This window comes from Culex quinquefasciatus, chromosome 3 (assembly GCF_015732765.1).
Source record: "Culex quinquefasciatus strain JHB chromosome 3, VPISU_Cqui_1.0_pri_paternal, whole genome shotgun sequence".
NCBI lineage: Eukaryota > Metazoa > Arthropoda > Insecta > Diptera > Culicidae > Culex > Culex quinquefasciatus.
This window is the reverse complement of record NC_051863.1, coordinates 156,377,020-156,401,514: the sequence shown is the minus strand read 5'-3', so window position 1 is coordinate 156,401,514 and position 24,495 is coordinate 156,377,020. Positions and strand designations below refer to the sequence as shown.

Here is a 24,495-nt window from a genome sequence, read left to right as displayed (position 1 = left end):
AAAATATTTAAAGAAAGTATTACATATTTTTACCTAACCAAAATGCTTAAGTTGTAAATCAAAATGAGGAACAGTATTGCTTAACATTTTAGTAATATTCATTAGTATACACTGAAATAAAAAAATAGTACCCAATTCCTTTATTCTAGGAATTTTGGCTCTTTTCCTTATTTAGTAATCGGGTTTTTTGGATTACTTAATAAAGAAAGGAGCCAAAATTCCTAGAATTTAGGAATTTGGTACTTTTATTTTTTTTCAGTGTACTTAGTAAAACAGTGGGGTGGCCGTCTTACCCCGCCTGGCCGTCTTACCCCCAGCTCCCCTATAATATTTTTATTTTGTTTTATTAAACAACATATTCTTGACAGTCGTAATATTTTGGGAGTTTTTTCCATTCTTTCAAATATTAGAGGTTCTTCTTTAAAATATTTCTTCATATTTTGTACACCCAAAACTGGCAGCGCTAGTCCGAGAGAATGATGGTCTCGAGTCGATAGAATAGTGGTACCATTCACGGACGCAGAGAACACAGCTCAAGATGGGCGATAGAACCCTTCTCTCGAGGTTCATTTGCAAAAAAAGTTCATCCGTCAAACAAAAAACCAAAAGTGTCGACAACGGGAATCGAACCAGAGACCTTTGACAAACCAATCCATTGACTTAGCTGCCTCGGCCACCACAGCTTGGTGACCAAGGAGGAGTCAGAAGTCGATGTATGACACTTGTTGGAGATTTATTGATCCAACTAACGAATGAACTCATTTGTTATGATGGTGTGAGTTGGTACCATTATTCTATCGATTTTGGCACTGAGCCCTCAATAAATTTTGAGAGAACGATTATCTCGACTCTGAATTTTGGGTGTAAGTTTATAGGCTGATGCAATTTTTTTAAAGTTTCTGTCTCCCCCCCTTCAAAATTGACCCAAAAATCAGGGGGCAAAAAATATTTTTTCAAGAAACTTCAAAATTTCAAAGATTATTTAAGTGCAATGAGCAGAAATTAATTTAAAATGCATTCTTCTGTGTTTAGAATCAGTTTGGATGTTTGGGTTGATTTATAAATCTCTTGAATTTTTTAAAATTTTCGATGTTTATTATCGCAAACATGTTTTTTTTCGCTAAAATTTTTGTTTCAATCTTACATTTTTTGCAAACTAATGATTGCAAAACAACTGAACTAGTGTAAAATGCACGTCACGGAGTGATCAATGTGGCAGATGAAAAATTCGACTTAAAATTAGTTATCCATAGTCACTTTTTGCAGAAAGTTTAATTTTCAATCCGAATATGTAATATGTAATATGGTTTTTTGTGCATTAAGGCTCACATAATTTTTTTTGAAGAATGTTTTTTTTTTAATTTCGACCTTTTGTCCATTCGACGTTTTGCCCATTCAACCTTTTGTCCACTTTCGACCTTTTGTCCATTCGACCTTTTGGCATTCGACCTTTTGTACATTCGATCTTATGTTTTTCGATCTTTTGTCATACATTCTCCAATATTTTGAAATATGTTTAAAATAAATTTAAAACATGTGCTGGGTACGACGCATAACGACCATGTATTTTTTGCCGATAAAAAAGTGTTTGGTTTGATCAAAAATCAAACATTAAGTCCTGTAATGGCCCCTTAATTACAGTCATCCCACATATTCGGAACACCCACAAATTCGGAACACTTTTATGATAATTTGTCAATAGCATGCCAAAAGTAGCTTTTCTGTCGACCCTACTATTTTTAGAACCTTCATTTGGACATTATCTTGCTATTTCACTAGTAAAAGTAATATTTTTTGAACAAAAAACTTCATTCCAAGACTATTTTGTCCAGAGCAGCAAAACACTGTCTCCAAATGGCCTGTTTGTGGAACACCTGAATTTAACTGATATTTTCACAAAAAAAGTTATCAAACCATACATAAAACATCACTAAGCTTGAGTTTCATTGGTTTCAGTGTGTGAAGTCATTATTTGGAAATACATATGTACTCCTGGAGAGATCCAAAGTTTGTTTACATTCGTAAGAAAAAAGTGTTCCGAATTTGTGGATTTCAAGGGTCAAAGTAATTCTTCAAAAACTTCATATAAAAGTTAAAATTTGCAGATGTTTGATACAGCATTAAAAAGATCGCAAGAAAAGCTTTCAAATGAAGGTAAAAGCGAATCATTAAGTTCAATTATCGATTTGCTATGATTTTTTGAATATTGGCCGATCTGGAAACCGTTCCGAATATGTGGGATGACTGTACATTACATCAGAAGAGCCAACATATTCAACCTGCACAAATTGATGCAATAAAATGTGATTCAATTTGTCTCACGTATTTCTCGAGTGCATATGTTCAAAAATTCCTCTCACATCCACTTTCTACCTGTTGGGCGTCAACATTCTCGCCTGAATATTGCTCAATTTGTGGTTTCCTTCAGCGGTGATGAGGTGTGCTCTGGCACATATGTTGCTGTGAGCAAACACCTCGAATAAACTACTGGCACTACTGAGCTGCCGTTTGCTGGCAACGCTGCCAGCAAGGTTAGTACATGCACTTGAACTTTCGTTTAATTAATTTATCACCAACCACACCAACGACCATGCTCGGGCCGCGCCGGTTTGGCGACCACCTCTTAGGAAATGAGTGAATATTCGAAACATTGTCCGTTTTGAGGCAGAGCGTTGTCATTTCAGAGGACGTTGTCTACGTTTTTGAGAACGACATTATTTTGGGACAATTTGAATGGAACCGACTTTATTTTGTTAACTAGTTTTAGTTAGGTAAGAAAAGTTTACCCCATTGTCCCCTGATGTTATTGTGGCCACTGCGCTCCATCGCTCCCCTCCCCAAACGGTTCGCGTCGGTCATATTTTACAGAACATTTCAACGACGACGGCGTAAGGGCGTCGCCAGAAGTGTCCAAGTGGTCGTCGTCTGGTCCATGTGTTGTGTATATCGACGGACATAGATGAGTGCGAAGAACGATGGATGGATGGCCCCCAACCAGGGCAAACACCCCAAGCCGGACAACCCACCGCACCGGCAGTGGCAGTGACGAAGGTGACAATATTTTTGAGTGGAAAACGCCGGGAAAACTCAATGTTTTGGATGGATGGGGTAGGAATGCTGAGTTGTTTGCAATTTGGCGTTTTTTGACTTGTTCAAGTTTCAACAACAAATATTTTACATTTTTTTTTACTGAAGCTGGGTTCATCTCAATACTGCGGAAATAAATTGAATATTGATAATAACTAATAAAATTTGAATATTTTAAGAGTAGACCATTCCGAAAAAATGGTTATACTATGATAAAAATACTAATTTTTCAAATAACTTTAAATAACAATAAGTCGATTTCAAAAAGATTGAGAAAATTTCACACAAGTTTCACCTTCTAACATTAAACATCTTATTAACGGTTTCCAAGATATCATTGATTGTTAGAACTAAAAATAGAGTAGAACTTAAATAAAACGCATTTTTAATAATTTTTACTGAACAACTAAAACTTAAATAACACTTATTATTAGTAATTTTTACTGAAAAAACAAAGGTTGGATCAACAACGTTCAACGTACAACGGCGGATCAACAATGTTCAAAAAAGCAAATTGTAGAGCTTTTTTTTTCATTTTCCAATACTTTCCAAAAACTATTTTGTTACAAAAAATCATACTTGGCTAACAGAACATCCGTTTTACCCTATGGCTCAGAAGTTAGCTTTTGGTCTATTAAAATTTATATAAAAAATGAAGTTTGCCAAAATTAAAATTGAGTATTTTTCTGAGTAGTCCTAAGAGAGCGTTCCTTTATTACTCCCCTCGTTAAAAAAATTCCATAAAATTATTGAAATTTTGTATGGAGCGTAACATGGCCTTCGTTTTGTATCATCATCAAAGTTGTAGGTCATGACTGTTCTCTTCAGAAAAAAAAGTTACATGGAAAAAATCCCTGTTTCGTACTTCACTTTTAAGCACAAAAAGTTGCTTTGAGAATAAAACTATAACTATAACATGAAGACTTCCATCATTGTCATGATTTTTTCTTCAAAGATAGAAAGTTTTGCGTCGCTTTCAATATTTTGACAAAATTCTTTCAACAAGTTGTTTAGAATAGTGCCTGCTGATTTCTTTTGGTAACGATTATCCCATTCCTTGTTAAGTTATGGAAATCGTCATTAATCAATGATTGCCAACTAGAACGTTAATGACTGTGCCACAAAATTATATAAATTTTGAAGCACAATTGATTTAGATCAAAAATTCCTTCAGTGGCTTCAAGAAGGCAACAACCGGCACATGCTGATTCCTTTTGGTGCTGAAATACGTTATTTTGAATTTAATACACAATTTTTAATAGCGATGATTAATTTTCTTCGAAAATGATCAACGGCTTCACCTTAAACACATTTACAATCAATCGCAAGGCTTGCTAAGAGCGTATCCTAGAACTTTCACCTTCACAAAAACCGTCGAACTCCAAGCAAAACTTATTCAGGAATTTCGTGGAGAATTTCCCTTACCCCTTTAAAAAATGGAACATCATAACTTCCCCGCTTCCAAATCCTTTTCCTTGTCCCTGGATTTTTTCCTATGCTACCATCATCAGGGGTGACATTGGGTCTAGAGGGTGAGCTTGGATCATACAAATTTCAGCATTTTTTTAATGACCCAATCTCACCCCCAAACACAATGTCAGCCTGATGACGGTTCTCTTTTTTATCTAATAAGTCTTAATCATCTCCTAAAGCTTTGTCTACGAATTGTATGACAGAAGGTCGAAAGTAAAAAGGTAGATATTTTTTGAGTATTTTTCTGCAAAAAAAAAATTAAGATGAGCCTGAATGCGTACAGCAAATTCTATTTTAAAAGCGCATAAACTTAAAAAATAACTTCGATGGGGCTCAACATTTTTCTGGGGGTTCCTTGGCCTTAATCTTTTTTTTTGTTTAGCCATTAGGGTGACCTACACCGTCCAAATAATTGTTTTTTATGTAAATTTTCGCAAAAACCATTTTTTTAAATCATAACTCAGCGCCATTTCAACCGATTTTAACTGTCTTAGATAGAAATGAAAGGTGATTTGTTATAGTTTAAAGGAAAAATAGTCTGAGGACCGAAAAACTCAGCCAACATTTGAAAAATATTCTATCGGATTCCTAGGGAAAAGTTACGTACCCGACTAAAAAGAAGGTAGTGTTTATAAGCAGGATTCCGAGATATGGTTGTTTGAAAATAGAAACTGGGGTTTTCGACGTGCGCAAGCGGAAAAAATGCCAAAAATGAGATAAAATCATGTTTTTTTTCACTAAAACAGTAATTACTTTAAAATTTACTATATTACTGTTTTGAGTACATACCAAAAGTTGCATCTTTCAAATTAGTTCCCAAAAATGTATAGGATTAAATTTGTCGTTTTTTTCATATTCCCATTTTTGCACGCGACAATGGAAAGGTGTTCTAAACGGTTTTTGGGTAATTGCACTTCCACTTTCTTTAACAGTTGAAGTTATTTCTTGAAAAAAATTAGACCCAGCATTTTAAAGACATCTTTGAAAGCAATTTTAACTGCTTATATTTGAAAGAATGAGAAAAAAAAAACGAACAAAAACATTACGACAACCAAGAATAATTGAATATAATAATTTTAAAGAACGGAAAATCTCTTGAAATATTTTTTGAAAACTGATTGAATTAGATAACTCACAATATTTTTAAGAAGTTTTTTTCACTGAATGGAAATGCTAAAAAATAAATTAAAAGCTTTGTAAGCTTTCGACAAAATTTAAAGTTTGGGTCCACAGATCGGTTAAAGACGCAAACGTTTAAGAATAAAACATATATTCATAAATTCATTGATATTTTTCAAATTTTCGATGGTATCAGCCTAATGATGAATGGAAAAAAATCACATAAAAACACAGATTTGCTTGTAAGAAAATAAATTTCCAAAGTAGAAATTTGACTTTGACCTTTTGTCCATTGAACTTTTTGACGACCTATTGCCATCTCAAGATAAAGATTTTTAAAATCCACGTGGCCATTTGGTATGACCAGCTCGCATCGCTTCACTTTTTGAAAAACAATGCATGAAATTGTTTCATAAATGAGTAGTGCGGTGCCTGTGGGGACGCGCAGTCCTGTTTTTTCGTGTTATTTTCCGTCTCTTTTGTGTCGCTGTTCGAGTGCATGGGGTGATTGGTTTTCTTCTTCTTTTTCATTTTTTTGGTTCGCGCGTTCGTTGGCCGATGATTTTTTTGTTCTCTTTATATAGTTTTCGATAGAAACGATCCGATTTTTGTTTTTGAGACAAGCAAGTCGTATTGCTGGATTAAGTCCTTTCCATATCACCGAGGATCGGAAGGCACGTCGACGAATATGTTTTAAGGCATATGATATAAAATAATTTGAATGAATGAAGCCCTTCCTACATCACCGTTAATCGGAAGGCACGCCGACGTAGAATTTCTGGAGAATCGCGGTCGAATTAGGTAATACTATATTTAAATCTCTAGATAGATATTTTTCCGCAGCCAGCTGCCTAAGATTTTTAAAATTTCAGCCGATAAACAAATTGCTTATGGTCGCATCACCTACCACAGTGAATCCTGACTTCATACCCATCTTACTAACCCCTCAAAACTCAGCACGATAGGGACCTTTGAAAATTGCGAAGGGGTGATGATTGGTTCCTACTAGAGGGTGACGAGCGGGAATTCCCGAGAAAAATTTCCCGGGAAATCGACAATTTTTGGACCTCTCGATTCCCGGGAAATTTGGTCGAGAGTCCCGGGAAATTTTCTACTTATAAATATCGAAGCAAAATGTTATAAACTAATCAGAAAAAAAAACATTTAAAAATTCGAAATGGTTTAGAACATTGAATGTTCAATGTTCAAGTTCGAATAAACCTTTGCTTCTCTAATCTTGTTATTCAGAAAGTGTAAATTTTAACTTGTCGAAAATTCCAATAACTATAATTCAGAGAAGCCCAAAAAAATGTGGAGCCCAAAATTTACCTTAAAGTATCAGTTACATCTCAGAAATGAAATACAGTCCAGACTCGATTATCCGAAGTTTCGATTATCCGAAGTTCGATTATCTGAAGGTTTGTATGGGTCTTCGGATAATCGAATCACGAACCAAAATTATTTTTTTCGTATTTCAACATCAAATTTATGTTCTGCAACAACACTTTAGTCAAATTTGAATCTTGAATTTAAAAATTTCCTAATAATCTTAGAGTAGTTTGGAGTAGTTTAAAGCTCAAAATCAAAAATAAGACAGTGAATTTTTTTGTCGAGATTCGATTATCTGAAGTTTTATTTATTCGAAGTGAAATTTTGTTGCATAAAGTTTTTTTGTTAAATTATTTTTATTTGTAATTTCTAAGAGGGAACACCCTTTTCAATAAGTTCAGTTTCCGTATCCTTATTAAGTCATTTTGTGTTTCTCTTCAACCTTAATATTAGATTATATATTAGAAGAGCAATTCTCTACGAAATCGGTCTTTTTCTTCAATTTTAATTTTTGTAATTTTAATCTGGCTGAAACTTTTTGGTGCCTTCGGTATGCCCAAAGAAGCCATTTTGCATCATTAGTTTGTCCATATAATTTTCCATACAAATTTGGCAGCTGTCCATACAAAAATGATGTACGAAAATTCAAAAATTTGTATCTTTCGAAGGAATTTTTTGATCGATTTGGTGTCTTCGGCAAAGTTGTAGGTATGGATACGGACTACACTGGAAAAAATGGTACACGGTAAAAAAAAATTGGTGATTTTTTATTGAACTTTTTATCACTAAAACTTGATTTGCAAAAAAACACTATTTTTAATTTTTTTTATTTTTTGATATGTTTTAGAGGACATAAAAAGCCAACTTTTCAGAAATTTCCAGGTTGTGCAAAAAATCATTGACCGAGTTATGAATTTTTTAATCAATACTAATTTTTTCAAAAAATCGAAATTTTGGTCGCAAAAATTTTTCAACTTCATTTTTCGATGTAAAATTGAATTTGCAATCAAAAAGTACTTTAGTGAAATTTTGATAAAGTGCACCGTTTTCAAGTTATAGCCATTTTTTTGTAACTTTTTTCAAAATAGTCGCAGTTTTTCATTTTTTTAAATTAGTGCACATGTTTGCCCACTTTTGAAAAAAATATTTTTGAAAAGCTGAGAAAATTCTCTATATTTTGCTTATTCGGACTTTGTTGATACGACCTTTAGTTGCTGAGATATTGCAAGGCAAAGGTTTAAAAACAGGAAAATTGATGTTTTCTAAGTCTCACACAAACAGCCCACCATTTTTCAATGTCGATATCTCAGCAACTAATGGTCCGATTTTCAATGTTAATATATGAAACATTTGTAAAATTTTCCGATCTTTTCGAAAACAATATTTTCAAAATTTTTAAACCAAGACTAACATTTTAAAAGGGCGAAATATTGAATGTTTTTTTTTTCAAAGGTGGGCAAATATGTGCACTAATTTAAAAAAATGAAAAACTGCGACTATTTTGAAAAAAGTTACATAAAAATGGCTATAACTTGAAAACGGTGCACTTTATCAAAATTTCACTTAAGGACTTTTTGATTGCAAATTCAATTTTACATCGAAAAATGAAGTTAAAAAATTTTTGCGACCAAAATTTAATTTTTTTGAAAAAATTAGTATTGATTAAAAAATTCATAACTCAGTCAATGATTTTTTGCACAACCTGGAAATTTCTGAAAAGTTGGCTTTTTATGTCCTCTAAAACATATCAAAAAATAAAAAAAATTAAAAATAATGTTTTTTTGCAAATCAAGTTTTAGTGATAAAAAGTTAGATAAAAAAATCACCAAATTTTTTTTACCGTGTACCATTTTTTTCCAGTGTAGTCCGTATCCATACCTACAACTTTGCCGAAGACACCAAATCGATCAAAAAATTCCTTCGAAAGATACAGATTTTTGAATTTTCGTACATCATTTTTGTATGGACAGCTGCCAAATTTGTATGGAAAATTATATGAACAAAATTCTGATGCAAAATGGCTTCTTTGGGCATACCGAAGGCACCAAAAAAGTTTCAGCCGGATTAAAAAATACAAAAAAAAAAACGAATGAACGAAATCCTAGAGAACTGCTCAGAAGAAAAAACTCTAGCATTCTGTAAAGATTGTCTTAATCTTTGTTAAGGTCCGATATTTGTGAACATTCGCATTTCCTGATAAATGTAAATATTTCTTCAATGAATATTTCCAGTTTAACTTAAAAAGAAAAAAAAAACAAGTTCAAATAGTTGTTTTGAGTCGTTATGTATCATATTGCAAAAATCTCGATACTGGGAAATCATATATTTGCTATTTTTTAACTTCACGGAAAACTAATAACAAGTTCATGCAACAAGCTTGTGCAACTTTTGAAAAATCACTCTGTGCGAATTAAGATTCGTAAAATTTTAAACTGCAATTTTGAGTCCCCAAAAGCTCAAAAAACGAACTTGTATTTACAGATTCTAAGAAAAATCTAAAGGTTGAACTAGTTCCTTAAAATATTGAGGCTTCTTAAATTAACATTTCTTTGAATAAATGTGAATTAATTGTAACTGAATTATTTGAAAAGAAACAAATTTATGACCATTCCTTTTAAAATTATTGGCACTATTGGCATAGTCAAAAAAATCCCGGGTCCCGGGAATTCCCGGGAAATGGCCAAATTCAACTCTCGATTCCCGGGAAATTGAAAATCTCGAGAATCGTCACCCTCTAGTTCCTACTTTTTATCTGTGGTCCACGGAGCAATGTTTGGGGGTCCTGGTCAATAACGAAGTAGCAGCTCCGGGTAGACACCAATGCTATGCTATGCAAACAATGCATGAAATTGTTTCATAAATGAAAAAAATCTCCAAAATCCAAAATCCAAAAATTCTCAACTTAATAAAGATTATTTGCTTTAATTAAACGATTTTACAACTTGATCATCTCCAGACCACATACATCTTCATCCAGCCTCGGTGTACTTTTCTGACGATGCATCTGTGCGTGGTCGGTGCGGGGGTGGTCGGGCTGACCACGGGACTGGAGCTGCAGCGCCAGTTTCGCAACGCATCCGTCACCATCCTGGCGGACCGGTTCGAGCAGGACACGTGCAGCGACGTGGCAGCGGGACTGTTTCGGCCGGGCACCAGCTTCGCCGGTCCGACGGAGGAAATCACCAGGTGAGTCCGGGTAGATCTGTGTTGAGATAAGTGTGTGTGTGTGTTGGTTAAATTGAAAAGTCAATTTAAATGTTCAATATTGAGTTTAGGGGTAACTTTTTGCAGGTTCTGTTAGGGGAATTAATGTGAGAAGCAACTGGAGAATTGAAATAAAGTCATATTAAAGTTTTTAAAACGTTGGTTTTTGATCTTTTAAGAGCGACCAACATCAAATTTAAAGCTACCATTAGAAAACTTTAAAAAAGTTGTTTGACCACGGCTCACCAAGCACTTCTCCGTCGACCTATTGCTGGCCTAGGAAACTCGTGGGAGGTGTAAATCGAAAATAAACCGATTAGAGGCAATCACGCCGCACCACGGGACCACTGCTGCCACGTGCACAATAGACTTTTTTTTCTTTCTATTTTTCCTTTTTTTTGCTGGAAAACCCCGGGCCTCGATATGAACTGAAACCGAACGTCATTGAAAGAGAGCTTTTTTTTCGAGCCCTTAAATTCTGGGTGTGGTGGCGCGCAACCCAGCTGATGCCTCCTTTTTGTGGGTGTGTTTTTTAGCATGATTCAACGTAAACGAAAGCTTAGGGTGTTTAGCAAAAAATAATTTCTTTTCAATTGATAATCAATATCGGTCCCATGATATTTCCATTTCAAAGTTCCCTTTAACTTTCAACCCACTTCTTGTAATCGATGTATCGGCATAAATGGAAAAGCCATGGCCAGATGCCCCTTAAGTGCGTGAGTGTCCACCTCCCTTCCCCAATTATATCCGTAACAGTACATATCAGAGTATGGCAAGTCTTCGATTCTCAAAGGACCCCACCTCCTTCCCCGTCCAAAACTTTTAATGAACCTTCATTATTCCTGGAGCCAATTCAACAGTGTATGTGTCTTTGGGGGATGAACCTATAGAGCTGAAGCTTTTGTTTTTCCTCCCCCTACCCCTAAAGCCAACTTGAGACTTGCCTGGCAATTTTCACGACCCCTGCTCATATGGCGAAGTAAGCGATCCTATACAGTCAAAGTCGACCCAGTTCAAGAGGCACTCTCCATGCTGGATGGATCTCGTCGTAGCTTCTTTTTTGTTGTCTGTTTCATCTTGCTTTTGTGCTCCACATTTCATAAGTTGGTGGCGCCCCCAGATGAACTGTGTGTGTGTTACGACGTAACTCAAGGTATGGCTCAAGGCTCTCTTTGGAGGGCTGTTGAAGTTCGATGAGGGAAGGTTGAACAGTTTAAAACGGTGAGAGCTTCTGTTGAACTATTTCGTGACACAGATGTGTGATTTTGGAAGTGTAATAACGTATTAGTGTATATCCTTGGTCTGTTTTCCAGACTTACATCTAAAACTTGTGCAATATATTCGGATACAAATTAATTTTCGACTTTTCTGGAGATATGCTAACGCTTTTTCGTGTCTTCCGGAACAGAACGGAACAATTCCTACACAGTAAAAAAATCATGGTAATATTACATCTGAGAAAGGGTACATCTTTTATGTTAGAAAAAATGTGTAATTTTACCTCTGAAAATATGTAATTTTACCACTTTTCAGGCGTAATGGCACTTTTTCAGTCTAAATTGAGGAAAAATTACAACATTGAAGAAGTAATATTCAACTTTCCAAAATTACACCTCAGTTAGCTGATGATGAAGTACACCCAAAGGAAAAATATATATCAAAATCTGCAACAGTGGATTTGCTGCAGAAAATGTTATATTTTATAACAGTTTTGCAGCAAGCTCATAGCTCATTTTTGCCCGCGTGTAAACATGTCAGCGATATGCAGTTCTCACCAACACATATAATGCCGGCGCGTCCCCGAGCAATACTACAGAAAGAAGAATATGTTGGTACTCTGTCCCTCACATTTCATTAAGCGTCTATGGCGCGGTGGTAGCGTGTCTGATCAACAACCAAGAATTTGATGGTTCAAACCTCATTCTGTTAACATGTTTTTTTTGCAATGCAATCAATCAGCCGTCGGTAATGTCGATAATTGTCGGTAACGGGCAAAAATGTCATAACCCTATAGGGACGTGGCGTTACATCGTGCTGCCACCTGGTTTTTTTAAGCGCAAGAGTGGAAAAGTGCTGAGTCATCGTCTAAAAATAGACGGCGTCCTATCTCGCCCAGCAAAATGAAGTCGATAAAGTAGTCGGTTTCGATGAGAAAAAGTGGAAAATGTGGTCTAAAAATAGCGACGCCATCCCCCTATATCGTAAAAAATGCATGAGGACAGATTTCTTGCAGATTCTGATCTGGGATGGGATAAATAAAGAGAAAAAAACCTATTGTCAAACTAAACCACTTTCAACATGGCCGCTTCTGTCAACCTAAACCAGTCCTTTCTTATGAGGAGAAAATGAGAAGTATTGTAATTTGAATTGAAAAAAAATGAAAAAAATAAATCAATTTCACAAATAATTGTAAATTGCATGAATAGATTAATTAAAATATTTTTAATTGAAAGGCATTTATTTCTATCGTACACCGAATGTTGACTTATCAGCATTTTCATTTTAAAAAACTATACATTTCATGAACTGACTATTCTTTTGCCCATTAAAAACTATCGTTATTTTTTTTGCGCGTTATATAGAAATGTCATCTAGATTGAACAATATTAAACCTGTGCTTCCTATGAAATTAAAATGTGGCGTGAAGAAACAACACCGTAGAACTGGATTTAAAAAGCAAACAAAAATAATGGCCACAGTTTAGCCTATTTGATTTTTTCGCACTTTTTTATTTCAACACATTGCCACAAATTGAAAAACAAACTTTTTTGCTCTTTGAAGTGAATGAATTGGTACAAATTTGAATTTTTGCCAGCCATTTCTTTCGATTCTGACACCTTAGGGCGTGCGACCTATGGAATGTTAAATATCTTTAAAGTTGAGTAAAAATTGCCGTTGAATTCGACGTGCTCCTCTTTGGGGAACTGGGAAAGGTTTATTTACTTCCTTTGCGTAACGGGACAACGACAGGAGCAGATCTAAGAAAAATCTCCTCCCATTTAATGACTTGCAGGCTTTTAGGATTTTATTTAGATTGAAGTAAGAAAACGCATTTAAATCGTATTGCATTTTTCACATCCAAATGAAAATAAAAAATCTTTCATATAAAAAACACAATAAAAATAGAAGAAGTGATCATTTTTTGACTCATCTTTGATTTCAAGTAATTTGAATCAGGCAGCTCCTTATGAACGGATCCACCGTAAAACGATGGAACATAAACTCAGGATTCTCCACCCACGTCCAACCGCAAATTTTAACAGCCAAATCAAAAAAAAAATCTGCGAGGAAAAACTAAACAACATTTCAACCAAAGAAAAAGTCATCCGCATGCTTGAGCACTGAGTTGAAAAACATCATCAAGAAAATTTGAATTGTCAAGCTATCTGAATCACAGATTGCTTGATATTTGTTTTCGAACACGAATTTTCTTGCAAAAAACAGAAGAAGAATACAAACGTAAACACTCAAAAAGAAGACTCTATCCAGCCGTCCCGTCCCAGATTCTGATATACTTTCATGCCGCCATGCATCACAATCATGCGACCGCCGGTTGGGTGACCTATGTACCGACGTTTTTCCGATGTCAATAGCCAACAAAAATCTACGCCAACTCCATTATTTGAATATTAATCCTGTCAGAATTAATTCAATATTTCATGTGAACCAACAAAAATGAATCAAATCGAATAATAAATTGAGAAGTACAATAACATAAGAACATGTTTGAAAAAATGTTAATTGATCAGAAACATTTCAGAAACAATTTTTGTCTTTCAACTTCATGTCATTCGACATTTTTCCATTTCGACCTTATGTCCTTTGACCTAATCTATGTCTTGAGATGGGATGTTCTGCTCGATTTGGCGTCTTGGACAAAGTTGTAGAGTATAATCAAAACAATTCAGACATACCTTTTTTTATTTGAGGTGTTATTTTGACGAAATTTAGCCCCTTTCTTAACTTTTTGATATGCTTTAGATGAGATAAAATACAATATTTTGATCTATCTTTAATGACATAGTGACGTTTCTTTTGGATAAGTTATTAAAAAAAGCAAAATTATTTTTTTTCAATATGACAGAAAAAACAAAAAAAAAACCTTACTTAATCCACCTTGAGGTGGTTGGTGCCTTCCTCACATTCATGTAGTATTTTCAAATTAATTTAAGAGTTTTTTTATTTTTTCCATTAAGTTTTTCTTCTATTTAATTCTTTTTATGTTTTTCCTTCAATATTTTTATAATTCTTGTTTTTACCAGAACAGCAATTTTCAATTCTTTTTCAACCAAATCTCCAAAATAAATAAGAAAGAGGGGGCTGTAATTGAATTTAAAAGTGCTGATATGCCAACATTAGGTGCACGATGGAATTGCATGCTGTCCCCCTAGTCTTAGTAAACAATGTCTTATGAGTTGAATATGACAGTAAAAAGTTCGTGTAAATCTTTGTCGAGACAAAATGATGTATTCCGCAACATAATTAATACAGACTTTTTCCAGAAGAGACACAGACACTGCTTAAGCATTGTGGCAACCGGGCGATACGCATGCTGCGCGACTCTCACGCGGAAGCAAAAAGACCCGGCCTTTGAGGTTAGGCAAAAATCACCCTTTTAAGTAGCTACAAAAAAACTTTTTCATGGCATAACTTTAAAAGTACTTCACTAAACAGAATAAATTTTAATAGGGTCTTAGGGGACCCCAAAAGGAACAGAATAAGGCGGATCCGGCCAAAATCGGTTCAGCCAGTTCTGAAATAATCGTGTGGAAAAAAAATCATGTCTACACACATCCCAACAGACATTTGTTCAGAATTTGATTCTGAGTCGATAGGTATACGTGAAGGTATATCTAGGAGTCGTATTTAAGAAGTTCATTTTTCGAGTGATTTTATAGCCTTGCCTCAGTGAGGTGAGGAAGGCAAAAAATAAAATTAATAAAATGGGCTCTGAAAAATCAACTTTTGAAATATTCCAAAAATTTCGAAAGTTTTAAAATCTCTACTTCAATCGTTGCACTGTGGTCGGAAACGCAAATTTAGCAGAAAAAAATATTTCCACTTCAGGAATGCAATGCCACCCTAGTGCTTTTCATATAAAATGCTTTAAGAGATACTGATTTTTTGTCTTTGGCAAAGTTGTTTGAAATGGCTAGTACTACAATACTGCCGAAAAAAGTATTCAACAGGATCTTTATATATGAGCATCATTTTAGTTTCATTTATTCATTTGAGATTTCATTAAATTCCACCATATTTTGAGTAAATGTTAGTAAACTATCTAGTAAGAATTCTCCTTTAAATTTTTTTCGATGTTATTTAATCACGAGAGGTTTTTGATTTTGATCGTTTTCTGACCCAAAGTCACCCCCACTGACGGTATTTAACCCTCTAACGCCCAGAGCTGTTTGCTTATCGTAAAAATAGTAAATGGCTTAATTTTGGTACAATAATGCAGGAAATACTTTACTTTGACCCACAAACATCGAATTGAGGCAAAAAAGTAGAATTTGAAGTGGTGCACCAGAGCACCATCAGGAAGATGAGCAACTTTTTTAAACCACCAAATCTCGTTTTCTTTAAATCTATTGAAAACGCTTCGAAATGTGTTAAAAACTACTTATTCTTTGCTGTAAGACCATATTTCTGAAGTATTAACTACAAATTCTAAAATCTCTGCATTTTCAGGTTTCTTTGATTGGCTCATTCAAAACCCACAAACAACCATTTTCATGAAAAATGAGGAAAATAATAAAATTATCGGTCTAATAACAATGTTTTGTCTTGTTTATGAATAGTCAAAACGTTTATAAACTTTTGTTTTGATAAAAATAAGCTTTTTCTGTAATTTAGAAAAAAGAGCTCCTGAATATTTAGTTGCTCATATGCCTAGGTGGTGCTCTGGTGCACCAAATGAAAAAGGTTGAAAAACACTTAAAACCGGTCCAAACTCACAATGTTATTCACATGGGTTCTTGTCCAAGGTTCAAATGATAGCAAAACATTTTTTGTTTCATAAAATTTTGTGTTTGGTATTTTTTACGGGCTTTCGAAACAGGTCTTATTTATTTCCCTAAAATTGGCCCATTTTTGTTTACATTTCACACTGTAACTTTGTTGTGCTTAACCAAATTTGATGAAATTTGGGGAGATGTTAGTATACATTCTACATGAACACCTGCAACTTAAAGCATCATGAAAAATTGTGTCAGTTCCGAGATATTTGAGTTCAAAGTTTTGGTGCTCTGGAGTAACCATGGGCGTGAGAGGGTTAAGAATGTTTTCTTTTGATTCCCAACGTAAATAAATATTTTGTATATTTTATCATCCTTTTTGAAAATTATTTTTTAGAATTCTAATACCATTTGTACGCTTATGTGGCTTACTTGGTCATAAGGAATCGATGGCCACAATTTTACCCAATTAAAAAAAAACACAAAATTCAAAATGGCAAAAAATTGCTAGATCACCAGCTTGGGTCCTAGGACGTCCTAATATTAATATTAAATTGATTATTTTGTTTAAAATAATGAAACTTGGTACTATCAAAAGGTTTTACAATGGAATTATGTCAATCTTGCAAATTTAGCTTCGATGACTGAAAGTCATCCAAAAATGTCGTCTTGCCAAATACAGCTACTCTGGGACGGGACGGCTGGATAGAGTCTTCTTTTTGAGTGTTTACGTTTGTATTCTTCTTCTGTTTTTTGCAAGAAAATTCGTGTTCGAAAACAAATATCAAGCAATCTGTGATTCAGATAGCTTGACAATTCAAATTTTCTTGATGATGTTTTTCAACTCAGTGCTCAAGCATGCGGATGACTTTTTCTTTGGTTGAAGTGTTGTTTAGTTTTTCCTCGCAGATTTTTTTTTTGAATTTGGCTGTTAAAATTTGCGTGGGCTGAGTTTATGTTCCATCGTTTTACGGTGGATCCGTTCATAAGGAGCTGCAGGATACAAATTACTTGAAATGGTTGGCAAATCAAAGATGAGTCAAAACATGTTCACTTCTTCAATTTTTAATGTGTTTTTTTATGAAAGATTTTTAATTTTCATTTGGATGTGAAAATGCAATACGATTTAAATGCGTTTTCTTACTTCAATCTAAAAAATCCTAAAGAGCCTGCAAGTCATTAAATGGGAGGTGAGATTTTTTTCTTAGATCTGCTCCTGTCGTTGTCCCGTTACGCAAAGAAAGTAAATATGTAAATCTTTCCCAGTTCCCCAAAGAGGAGCACGTCGAATTCAACGGCAGTTTTTACTCAACTTTAAAGAAAGTTAACATTCCATAGGTCGCACGCCCTAAGGTGTCAGAATCGAAAGAAATGGCTGGTCAAAATTCAAATTTGTACCAATTCATTCACTTCAAAGTGCAAAAAAGTTTGTTTTTCAATTTGTGGCAATGTGTTGAAACAAAAAAGCAAAAAATAGAATAGGCTAAATTGTGATCATTATTTTTGCTTTTTTAATTCAGTTCCACGATGTTGTTTCTTCACGTCACATTTTAATTTCATGGGAAGCACAGGTTTAATATTGTTCAATCTAGATGACATTTCTATGTAACGCGCAAAAAAAAAAAACAAATGGGCAAAAGAATAGTCAGTTCATGAAATGTATTGTTTTTTTTTAAATGAAAATGATAAGTCAACATTCGGTGTACGATAGAAATAAAAGCCTTTCAATTGAAAATCTTTTAATCAATCTATTAACCCGGGCAGACGGTAATAACAAAATTTATGCCATTTCAATAACAAATTCTGTTAAAATAACAAAAAGTGTTATGGATTCTTCTTGAAAAAATCATTTTTGCATAAGAGTTGGATAACAGTTTATGTTATCATAACAAAATTTGTTATTGGTCTGATATTGATTGAAAGCAAACACAACTTGCGAATAACATTTTTTGTTATGGAAGAATAACTCCAAATGTTATTGGGATGATCGGATTAGTTGTTAAAATAACAAAAATTAATAACAAAGATTTGTTCGAAGAATAACTAAAAATGTTATAAGTCTGTTATTACAATAACATTCCAATAACAAAAAAATCATAACGGCGAATAACAAAACTTGTTATTAATAACAAAAAATGTTATTGGCCTAGTATTTTCAAATATCAAAAAATGTTATTCCAAAGTTATTACCGTCTGCTCGGGAATGCAATTTACAATTATTTGTGAAATTGATTTAATTTTTTTTCAACTCAAATTACAATACTTCTCATTTTCTCCTCATAAGAAAGGACTGGTTTAGGTTGACAGAAGCGGCCATGTTGAAAGTGGTTTAGTTTGACAATAGGTTTTTTTCTCTTTGTTTATCCCATCCCAGCAGCTACTGTATTTTAGCGTAGGGGAGAGTGGGAAGACTTGATCCCCGGGGAGACTTGATCCCAAGCCTGTATCTCGTCAGCATGTGGGTAAAACAATTAGTTTTGTTCGAGAAAGTTGTGCGAAATTGACTAAAACTCATTGTAGAAAACAAAGAAAAAAATTAAAAAATGTTTGGACTGAGTTACACACATTTTTCTAAGAAGTGCTGCAAAAAACTTCCAAGAGATCTTTTTCTTTGTTTTGATAAGTATAGAAAACACTCAAAAATTATTCAAAAAAATATTTTTTATACATGAATTGTTTGATAAACATATCAACTCTAAAACCCTTACGCATTTGACGTTAAATTTATCGTCATACTATTTTTACAATCAATTGTTTAAAAAAGTGCGTTAAGGGAGACTTGATCCCTGCATTTTTACAGTCCCTGGAATCAGCCTCAAGATTAAATAATTTGGCTGGGTTTTCGTACATAGTTTCCTTTAGTATAGTTAAACATAACTAACTGCAGTTTGAACCATTTTTCAAAAGTTTTGTAAACAAAAATTACCAGCTTTTGTAAACATGCTACATTTTGGTCTGAAAAAGAAAATTTTAGGTTTTTCAATATTTTACATGCTAAACTTTTATATTTTAAACACAAACGTACAGGTTTAATGTGAAATTACTGTATCTTATAGAAAATTAAAGGTTTGGATGAATAAGAAACATTTTGCTTAAGATTTCTTCAAAATGTTGAAAGGGGGATCAAATTACCCCCAACATTTTGAAAATGCCGGTTTAAAATATTTTTTAAAAAGGTTTGGCATTATTCGAAGAGTTTATCTGATGAAATACCCTTATCAGCCAAACAGTTCAAATTACAGATCATTCAAATTTAACATTAAAATTAAACAAATCGTCATGTGAGGTTGTTGAAGTAATCTTTCAAAATATACTTTTTCATATGGCGTAAAGTAATTCAGTTCACAAACTAATGTTTAGTTTCGTTTAATGAAGAAAATACATAATGCTTTAAAATTTTAGCATATATTTGAATCCGAATCAGTTCAAATTACAGACTTCACAGTACCTAATAAACTTCGACAACTGGCAGCTTCATAATTGCAATGTAACCAAACCCGATATACGATGGCCTCTTTTCCTGGCGTGCATGTCCTATTATGCCATGCACACCTGCAGCAACGATTCCTGGTCCCAGCCCCAGCAGGCTCCCATCTTCCGGCTCCCGTTTACTGAAAGCTTTGTACCCATGGGCGCATCAACCGGGGCGCATGATGATGGTGCAATATGCAACTATTACAGGTGAATTTCTGCACACAGTTGAAAAAATAAATAAAGATTGAAAAAGGAACATCTAAAATCAATTTTCTGACTTATTTTAACATATTGAAGCATAAAGATTTAACTGTTTTAAATGTAAGTTTTGCATCTTTTTTAAATGTGCCCAACAGGGAGTAAGGAGAGAGTGTTACACACAATGACTTGCGAGCAGCAATTTGACGAGGAAAATCGAGGGAAATGAGGTCGAGTGGGAGGGAGAAACCCCCGAGGGAGCCCGGGCAGACGGTAATAACAAAATTAATAATATTCCAATAACAAATCCTGTAAAAATAACAAAAAGTGTTATTATTTTATCCTGAAGTTCAACTTCAAGAAGAAAAAATAATAACAGTTTCTGATAAAATAACAAAATTTGGTATTGAAGTGATATTATATTGAAAATGTTTAATAACACGCTAATAAGAGGAAATGTTATACATTTCAAAAACTCTTCTAATAACAAAATTTGTTATTCGTTCGGTATACTGACTTAGAAATAAAATTACCATATATCGCAAAAATGGAAAAGTATCTAAGTGTCCATAACACAATCTGTTATTATTTTTTCTTTTGTTAAATATGTTTAGATCTTTGGGATAATTTTGTCTAATTTCATCAGGGTCATTATTTTGGCCATGAAATGGGGTCCTTAAGCTAAAATTATTCTAAAAAGTTGAAATTTTGAAAGTTGATTTTTTTAATTATTTGATATACCCCCTAAAGGACTTTGTTAGAAAATGTAATGGTTAGAACTATGGAATAATTTTGACCAATTTCGTCAGGGTCATTATTTTGGCCATGAAATGGGGTCCTTAAGCCAAAATTATTCTTAAAAGTTGAAATTTTGAAAGTTGATTTTTTATATTATTTGATATACCCCCTAAGGGACTTTGCCAAAATTGGCTAGAACTATGGGATAATTTTGACCAATTTCGGCCGGATCATTATTTTGGCCATGAAATGGGGTCCTCAAGCTGAAATTATTCTAAAAAGTTGAAATTTTGAAAGTTGATTTTTTTGATTATTTGATATACCCCCAAAGGGACTATGCTAAAATTGGCTAGAACTATGGGATAATTTTGACCAATTTCGTTGGGGTCATTATTTTGGCCATGAAATGGGGTCCTTAAGCCAAAATTATTCTAAAAAGTTGAAATTTTGAAAGTTGATTTTTTACTAAAATTGGCTAGAACTATGAAATAATTTTGACCAATTTCATCGGGGTCATTTATTTCACCATGAAATGGGGTTTCAAGCTAAAATTAATCCGATAAAATTAACTTTTGAGAGTTCATTTTTTTTTAATTTTGTTATATTCCCTAACGAAATTGATTTATTTATTGAGAATTTTTGATGTGTGAATAACAAAAACTGTTATTATTTTCACAGAGCCAGGAAGTCGGAACTGACGTTGAAGTTCGAGCAGGAGTGAGACCTCGGAGACTGCATCGGATTTAGCAAATTTTCAGCAACTTTCACTTGGAGTCGGAATCTGTGAAGTAGGGTATTTTTGGAGAGCTGAATTCGTCGTTGACGTCATATCCTGCATCCAGTGTTGGAGTTGTCTTCAAAGTATGGATTCAAAGTCGCTTGGAGGTACCCGACAGAGGAGTTATGGCAACTGCAGGTTTATTTGCAAATTACAAATAAACCAAAATAATAACTTTTTTTGTTATGGAAACATACCAGTTCAATAACATTTTTTGTTATTATGCTGCTCCACCTCTCCGCACAAAATAACAAATCTTGTTATTCCTTCATGATTCCTTCTGTGTTATTGGTTTGTTATTGCAATAACAACATAATAACAGTTTAAGTTATTCTTCGAACAAATCTTTGTTATTGATTTTTGTTATTTTAACAACTAATCCGATCATCCCAATAACATATTTCGATCTTCTCACAATATCAAAAACTGACCTTCCCAAGTTATTTCCGTCTGCTCGGGAGGGAAAATAGGATCATATGAATGCAGTAAAATGCTGCGTTATTGGATTTCCCTCAGCCACCCAGAAAGGCACGGAATGAAGGTCCTCGCTTGATGTGTGGAATGTGCTTGACGTTTTTTTTTACACCGTTGCTGATAATTGGTTTCAAGAGCGCCGACCGATGGGCCTCACTTGAACGTGTTAAAAGCTCCAGTGTCCATCCGTTTTATAATCGGGAAATGTGTGGAAAATTATTTTCTGGACGTCGAGAGTTAATTGAACGCACGCTTGGTCAACACAACGGTGACGCTGGATCAGCGAGTTGCATTCATGACCTTGAAACATGGATGGGATTTAATAAATTGCGCTGTGCGGTATCCCAATAGGCTCTCCATTTCATTTGCTATAGTTGTGATTTTTGCATTTTCCGGTTATTTTTTTCTTTTAATATATATTTTGAGCTCACTTTAAAATGCAGAATTTCTAATGTTTAAGAAGTTTTAAACATCTTATCTATAGTTTAGTACTGAATCAACACAATTTCAAACACGACGATATTGATTTCAGAATTCCTAAATGAGGGACTGTCCGCAAACAACAGAGAAGTCAATAAATCACCGCTTGAATGCGTGAAAGTCATCAACAACCACCGATCGTTGCGGTTTAGTTCACCTAACCCGTCAATTGATAGTCAAGCAATAATTTGTAATTAAGAAAAAAAAATCTTAAAAAGTCTAATTAAATTGAAAATTAAATTTAGTTTTCACTTGACTCCACAAATAAAAAAAACCTTATGTTTTGACTAAAATTTTGAACCCAAAATATCCACTCTTAAAACCTTAAACGTTAAAACGTTGCACCACCGGGCAGGTGTTCTTCGCACACACATATATTTTTTATTGGGTGTTTATAATCCGTAAATAGAGACGCGCACGGAAGTATAAACAACCGTGTGGTGTTTATAAATAGATCCGCGCCGCCCTGAAGAACCGAATCAACCCCGGCATGCCAATGCTGTCGCCTGGCCTGGCCCGACTTGGCCACAACATGCTAGCGGAACCGGCACCACCTGACGACGAAGAAGCCATAAATTACGTAACGAGCGTGTGGCGGGCGATATGCAAATAAAATGAATTGGAAGACTTTAAGTGCACCTGTTAGTATGGATTTCGCAACACAGACAAATAAATGTGTTTTTCAATGTTTTTTTTCCCGAACAGACGGTAATAACTAAATTCATGCCATTTCAATAACAAATACTGTTAAAATAACAGATAATGTTATGGAATATTCTTGCAAAATCCATTTTTGCATAAGAGTTCAATAACAGTTTATGTTATCATAACAAAATTTGTTATCGGTCTGATATTGATTGAAGGCCAGAATAACTTGGGAATAACATTTTTTGTTATGGAAGAATACCTCAAACTGTTATTGGGATGATCGGATTAGATGTTAAAATAACAAAAAAATAATAACAAAGATTTGTTCGAAAAATAACTTAAAATGTTATTAGTCTGCTATTACAAAACAATCCAATAACAAATAAATCATAACGGCGAATAACAAATCTTGATATAAATAACATAAAATGTTCAATTCAATTCAATTCAGTTTTTATTAAGTAAATAATCAATTCACAATTTTCTTTGCAATTAAACCTAATAGAGATTTGGAGGTCCTTTCAGCTATGTGTTGATAAATTTGTCTTTCGACACAATTGGTTATTCTAAAGGCTAATCACAAGTAGGAAAAAGTTCAGGAAAAAAAAACCTACAAAATTGCTATAGAAAGGGGATAGTTAGAGGAAAACTTAAAGCTAGATCACAGAATGATTTTGTCTGTTGACGCCGAAAAGCAGCGCTGCACGAGGCAGCTTATCCGTTGTAAACGAATTTGATCATGAGCTCTCCCAGAGCCATGAACTGTTCTGCCTTGTTCCGGCAGGCACGAAAACGAGTTAACATTTCCCCCGCGAGGGCGAAAAACTCTGGCAGAGTGAATAGGTCATCTCCGGACACAGCTGCTTGTTCCGGAACTGTACCGCTCGCCGCGGTCACGCTTGCGTAGGAACCTCCCCAGCCGGGAGGAATCGCTGGAGTAATCCGATCTGCCGCGCCTTGTCCAGCTACAGGAACGGTTGGGCTTAATCTTGGAGGCGGCCGGGTCGCTGGAAGCTTCTTTTTCTTCTTAGCCTGCTCCTCGAGGTATGCTTTACGTGCGGCACAGCCACGGAAGTTCGCTGTATGGTTGCCATCGCAGTTCGCGCACTTGACAAGCGATCGGTGCTGCTGAGCGTCGCTTTCACTCAGCCTCGCTTTCTGGGGAAGTTTGCACTTCTCCGTGAAATGCATTTCGCCGCACTTGACGCAGCGCGGCGGGAGGTTGCAATTTCTTGAGCCGTGGCCGAATTTTTGGCAACGGTGGCATTGGGCTGCGTCTGTCGAATTCTTTGAGAAATACCTCCAAGTCACCCAGAAACCGTCCAACGTTTTTTTCCGTCGGAGATCCTGGAGCTTGACGGTACCACGATCGAAGTAGAGTAGGTACAGCACGTGAGTACCTGTGACCGTAGTCGTTCTTGAGAGCACCTTGATGTCCCGGGGGTGAACGTTTACGTCGGCAAGGTGCCCAGCCAGGTCCTCCACTGGCCGGTCCGTGTACCCTTGCAGGACTATTTTAACCGGCACCGTTTCAGCCGG

At 34.8% G+C, this 24,495-nt stretch overlaps 1 protein-coding gene across 1 annotated transcript in view; it reads left to right on the top strand.

The window, feature by feature from the left end:
• LOC6042307 (D-aspartate oxidase) overlaps window positions 1-24,495 on the top strand; it is a 39,435-nt gene that overhangs the window by 3,001 nt on the left and 11,939 nt on the right. The window contains exon 2 of the mRNA XM_001851385.2: window positions 9,965-10,194. Coding sequence (XP_001851437.1) covers window positions 10,007-10,194 — 188 coding nt within the window. The 5' untranslated portion in view covers window positions 9,965-10,006. The remainder of the gene's footprint in view (window positions 1-9,964; window positions 10,195-24,495) is intronic.